Source organism: Rhyacophila brunnea, unplaced genomic scaffold (genome assembly GCF_057557595.1).
Source record: "Rhyacophila brunnea isolate RB1 unplaced genomic scaffold, BYU_Rbru_1.0 scaffold_49, whole genome shotgun sequence".
Taxonomy (NCBI): Eukaryota; Metazoa; Arthropoda; class Insecta; order Trichoptera; family Rhyacophilidae; genus Rhyacophila; species Rhyacophila brunnea.
The window spans coordinates 2,398,130-2,404,188 of record NW_028233159.1 but is presented as its reverse complement, the minus strand read 5'-3'; the positions used below and the strand labels follow the sequence as shown (position 1 = coordinate 2,404,188).

Sequence of the window (6,059 nt, the reverse complement as noted above, 5' to 3'; positions counted from 1 at the left end):
AATCTTTAGGGCTGAATAAAAGATGAAAAATCAATAAAAAAAATGAGACATTAAACCCTAAATATTAAGACAAATGAATATAAGAAATTAAAAATAGGCATAAAATCATCATGAAAATAAAAAGTTTACACTTGATACTTTTCTTATTAATGATACATTTGTAATACATAAAGGCTGAATTTAGACCTTAAATAATTTCTTTTTGTGTTTTATGCTTAATATTTATGGCTAAATTTACTCTCTTATTAATACTATCTTAGAAAAACCATGAATTTTTGTTAAAATTGACATCTTATAAATTTCAAAAGTGATTTTTAAATTTTGGCGAATTAAATCATTTTGTTGAAATTTTCTAGTTTTTTTACAAATATTTCTGTCTGCGTTTTTTTTCTGTAATTTTTAATTTTCTAGTCATTAAATCAGAATTAGCACCACCAACACCTTTTAAAATATAAACAGGTTGGCATAAAAGTTTTATAGACAAAAACAATGTTTTTTATTATTATATTTGTAAATTATTGGAAATTTTAGCATATATTTAAAAAATATCGTGTTTAATTCAACCATCGTATATGTATTTTATTTGCTTTATCGTAGGTGATATAAATATATGATCAACAAGATATAAAATATAGTTCAAATTGCGGATATTAATCTTTTATAACTTTTTTTAGCCCTCAGGTTAAAATCCATATAAAAAATAATGATAAAATTGGGTTTTTGATTACAGAGAAACATTTTACCATAGAACAAACGTTGTTTGTAATACAAAATTAATATAAGATATTCTTGTTGGGTAAATAATTTGCATTTTATTATGCCCCCCCCCTTTATATTGTTTTTAATACAATCTCGCTCAAATTCACATCTTTTATCTTCTAATCTGATGTAAGTATGCTTTAATGACATATTTTTGTATATAATCATTGTTTGTATTACAAGGTTTGTTTTTATCTAAATTTATATGCTGGAATCAATATACTCATGGCAATTTACGATTCCTATTTCACATATTTTATATCCAAAACTTGCACTTTTGTTATGCTATAAACGATTATTTTATAGACATATCATTAAAGGTTTTCTAACTATATTAATATAGCATTTTAATTGCCAAATTATTGTTTTGCATGCATAAAAATTTGCAATAATAAGATTTTTTTTATTGTATAAATTCTGTACCTTCTCAAATTTGCATCTTATCATATGCCAATAACACCCCTTCATTTTTAAACCGCTAGAATTTGGTTAGCTTTTCAACTGAATTTGGCGTTTTTGTATTGGAAAAAGCATGCTCTTTCTAGTTATGGTTACCTCGAAATATTTTATTCTGATATTTTAGTTTTATGCATAAATTAAGATTTTTTTTTATAACAAAAAACCTTGTTATATATGCAATACACTTCTATTTTTCAAATAATACAAAATAAAGTTAGTTTGAATTTTTTTCATTCTCCTCTAACAACTAAATTTATTTCCACTAAATAAAACACAATAAGTTCCGCGTTATAATTTTAGTCTTACAGTATTTATCTACAATTTTGAGTAGTAAAATGATGCCTTTGTACCCTTTTACGATGATAGGGAAATTTTTCATATTCGCAACATAAAAAAGAGTGATCTATCATGATCTTTTATCATATTATAAGTATTTTAAAATATAATGCTAATAAAAAAAACTGCTTTAAAAGGTTTTTATTTGCTTGGTAAAGGGCGAATCATTTATTACGAACTTAAAAAAAGCGCTCATTTTACTATAAGAATAATAAATAAAATATAGATTTAAGTCTTCAAATTGATCCTTCTCCTGTAGTTTATACCTTGATGTTAGAGAATGAAACTAGTATCAGTTAGTTTTTGTAAATCATAATTATCTTTTATTATTTCTATGAGTTCCGAAATTTATTGCATAATAAATACACAATTTTATTAAATTTGAATATGCAAGTCTGTAATTTTAAAGCCAATTTTTATTTGTATTGAGCCTTTTATTTTTCAAATCATCTTTATGGGATTTTTGATAAACACCATGGCTAAATTATGAGAATTTCATGCGAAAAATATCTATTAAATTCTTAAAAACTTACAATTCATTCAAATTTTTACATTAATATAGCATAAATTGCAATTATTTTGCAAAATTCATCTATAATTATGTTCATGTAGTTCTATACCAATTAATAATATAAAATATATAGTTTATAGTGAAATTACTGACTATATACCTAAAAAAGCTTGTAAGAAATAAAATAATGCATTTGGTAAAAAAATATAATTTAATTTATAGAAAAAGGATATCGCACAATCTATAATTTTTTTATGGCTTTTTGTATAAAGGTATATTTTGCGAAGGTTTTTTAAATTATAAGCATGAAATTATTTATAATACAATGATGGATTGGAAAAATATTGCTTATTTAATGAAGAAACGAAATCCTTTTTCTATTTCTACATAATTAACCCCAGATAAACATATTCATATAAAACTATAATTGCTTTTTTTATTTATAATACGTTTTACACTTTAGATAGAAATAAAAAAAAAATATAATAATTTCTCTTTTTTAAATTCCGTTTTTTTCAATATTCATATAAAATATTTTTTAAGGTCAATGGCCGCCTTAGAATATTATTTTAATTTTTTAATGATCCGATAGATTTTTAAACTATAATAACTAATAAAATTATTTAAAAAATGCTGCATATTTTTTGATGAATTTACAGCTTTATTTGTTTAGCCAATTAATTTTCCAGCTTTATAAAAATTATTTTGCCTTGACTTATTACTACTATCACATTTTATAAAAAGTTTTATATTTTTAAGGTTTTATATGTTTATTCAAGGGTTAATTTAGTTCTATATTTTCATGTTTGCTCGGGAAAAACTTTATATTACTCTATATTACAGATTTTATGTACAATTTTTGAAGCCCATTTGTCATACACTCTTCCTAATACATCTTCTAATCTCAAGACTTATACATTCATGTTTTCTTAAATACTATTATTTGAGCTATACTTCGTTGGCATTTACAATTCCTAGATACTCGATTACGATATTTTGTGTAATAGAAAATATTATAAGCTTTTATTATTAATATATCATTTTGTTGAATTCAAAGTGCACTATCGGCTGCAAGCGCTTCTATATTTATAAAAAACCATAATTATTTATTTTTTTATTTTGGGTTAAGTTACTTTTCAATTATATCTATTTAGACGTAATCAGCCCATTGGGAATATTGCACAACTCCTTGATGCATCTTTCCCTGATCTATCTTCATCTACTATGCATAATAATATCTGATTAAGTATAAATTTCAAAATTTGTGTTCACATCAAAATATTAAAAATTTGCGGTTGCGGAATTGTAAAATTAAATGACAAATCATGTGTTAATTACGCGTATGTAATAGGATTAGGAAAATTCTCTTTTAATATAATTATTTACGATTAGAACCAGAATCATTAATATATTAAATAAAAATATTTAAAAAAGTACTTCTGTTTAATCTTTTATTTTTATGATAGTCTTGCTCTATATCTAGGTTTAAAATGCCAAAAAAGTAACATTAAGCAAATAACAGCACAAATAAATGGAGTTAACCATGTCATAAGATGTAAGGTATTTGTACAAAACGTATGTAATCCAATGAAAGTAGATGAATTTTCCAAAAATTCATTTCTTGATAAATGGATTTTCTCTAGACCATCATTGACTGCCTTTGGTAATTTGTAATATAAACCATTAATGCTCTTTTCGAAGTAATAGGCCATGTAAAAGTAAAAAGGACAAGCTATATTCATATAAGTTAGCTTGGTAAATAAACAATTACTATCCGTGCTACTAAGTTTATTTCTCAAAAACGACTGAATAAAAGTAGGCACTGCTACTTTTACTGACAAAATAATTGTCAAAAATGTTGACACCTTCTTATTCATAGAAATAGCTCCAACGTTAAGAGAAAATGGAACAGCTGTGAAACAAATTGTGTAAAATATCTCCCTAAGACCATCAATTTTTGATACAGGGGCAATGAAATATAATATCCCATATGTAATCGATAAAAAAAGTATCTGTTGTGCCATCTCGAATACAAGAACAGAAAGGTAATATGTTGGTACGGAATATAAACACAACTCAACTTCCTTGGATATTATATGATTCTCTCCATTAAAGGCTGTAATACAGCTTATTGCCTGGATTAAAAATAAAGATGGTACAATAATACACATTGATAAGAATTCAAATGCATGTATCAAACAGCTTTCATAATCTTTTTTTCTGCTATCATTAAGATTTTCATAAATATGATTTTCTATGAGCCACTCGAATTTTATAAGCTCTAGTCCTTTCTTTATATCAGCTCTCAAAGATTCTAACAATGTTACAAACAAAAAGATGAGCATAGATATGGATACAATCTTTAAAACTAATCTGATCAGTACACGCCACTTTTTTAAGTAAATAATTAAGAGCCGTCTTTTTAGAAGACTAAAAAAATGGAAAATATTTGGTTTTATATCCTGGAAAAAATCATTCGAAAGCTTATAATTTCTTGATTGTGGATTTTCCTTGTTTTCAAGTTTTATTTTTTGCACTATTTCCTTTTTTTTGTTTATCTCCTGATATTCCCCTTCAAAATCATCGCAAGTAATGTCCAATAAAAATTCGGGAAAAGAGGTATTCAAATCGCGAACTAGTTCATGATTTCGTAAATAAGATTCGCACTCACTTGTGTATTTGTTGCAAATAATTTCACCCTTTGAAATTAAACATATATGATCGAAAAGATTGTAGGTTTTGGTACTGGGTTGATGAATTGTTAAAATAACAATCGTGCCTTTATCTTTTGCTATTTTTTTTAAAAACTTAACTACTTTGTGCGATAATGAGGCATCTAGACCGGATGTGGGTTCATCCAAAAAAATTAATTTAGAATCTTTTATTAGCTCGCAGATGATCATTACTCTTTTAGTCTCTCCTGAACTTAATTTTTCCATGCGTGTATTTAATGCATCTACCAGATCCAATGATTTAACATAATGTTCGACATGATTATCATAATTTTTATTGTAAATCGAAGCAACGAAGTTTAAATGCTGCTTGACGCTAATTTCTTTATAAAAAACTGGCTCTGTGACAAGAAATGAAATTTTTGCGTACCAATCATCGTCTCTTAATTTTCCATTATAAAAAACACTTCCAGATGTAATAATTTGCGGGTCTAGTATTCCAACCAACGCGCTCATGAGCGTTGATTTACCAGATCCCGAGGGACCCATGATCGCCATAATTTCGCCGGCATTTATTTTTCCAGAAGATTCATCTATTAAATCGATGTATTTTGAGGATATATGTTTCTTTTTATTCACAACTCTAACTCTTATATTTTTCCACTCTAAAGACATCTTTTTGAACGTATAAAAATTAGATTTTATACATGCAAAGATCAATTATATATTGATAAAAATATAAATATGTAATGATAAAAATGTTTGGGTGATTTATGATCTTATTATTTTATAATCATTTGTATACATCGATGTTAATGTGATAAGAAAAAATTGACGCGGAAATTCTCATGGATTTTAAATATATTCGTATCCATGGACTTCTGATAGTATAGTTATTGTTTAAAAAAATCTGGGATTCTCGAATTTAAAGAAATTATAATGAAAAAATTATTTTACTTAGATTAAAGCTCCGAGTTGACTTTTTTAGTTTACAATTGGTTTTAATCAATGATTAAAATATAATATTGATCGATGACGTTTTTATATTATAATTTCAATTTATTTAAAAAGATAAATGGTGTTTGTATTTGTTCTCTGTATTTTTACGCTTGAAAATAACATAATTTAATAATCGTTCGCTGGTTTTGACTATGGCTTTAGGCCTTCAAATTAATATTTTTGCTTAGAAAGATATTATATATGATTGATGTAAATTATTTAACAGAAACGCCTAAAAAAAATTAGAAACTTCATTTTTAACGATTGCATTTGTTTAACTTCTTGAAGGAGTAACTAATTACTATAATGATCTTATAATTAAC

General features: G+C 25.4%; 1 protein-coding gene across 1 annotated transcript; it reads right to left on the bottom strand.

Moving 5' to 3' along the window:
- Positions 1–4,370: 4,370 nt before the first annotated feature.
- Positions 4,371–5,412, bottom strand: LOC147066579 (uncharacterized). The gene is made up of 2 exons (XM_085955153.1): positions 4,882–5,412; positions 4,371–4,379 (listed from the first exon to the last, which is right to left on the bottom strand). Exons 1-2 carry the CDS (start codon positions 5,410–5,412, stop codon positions 4,371–4,373), a joined length of 540 nt encoding a protein of 179 aa, XP_085811279.1.
- Between the last annotated feature and the right edge of the window lie 647 nt (positions 5,413–6,059).

Bases quoted from the DNA above. Each gene is read 5' to 3' on its own strand.
- LOC147066579 (XM_085955153.1), bottom strand. From the start codon at position 5,412: ATGTCTTTAGAGTGGAAAAATATAAGAGTTAGAGTTGTGAATAAAAAG.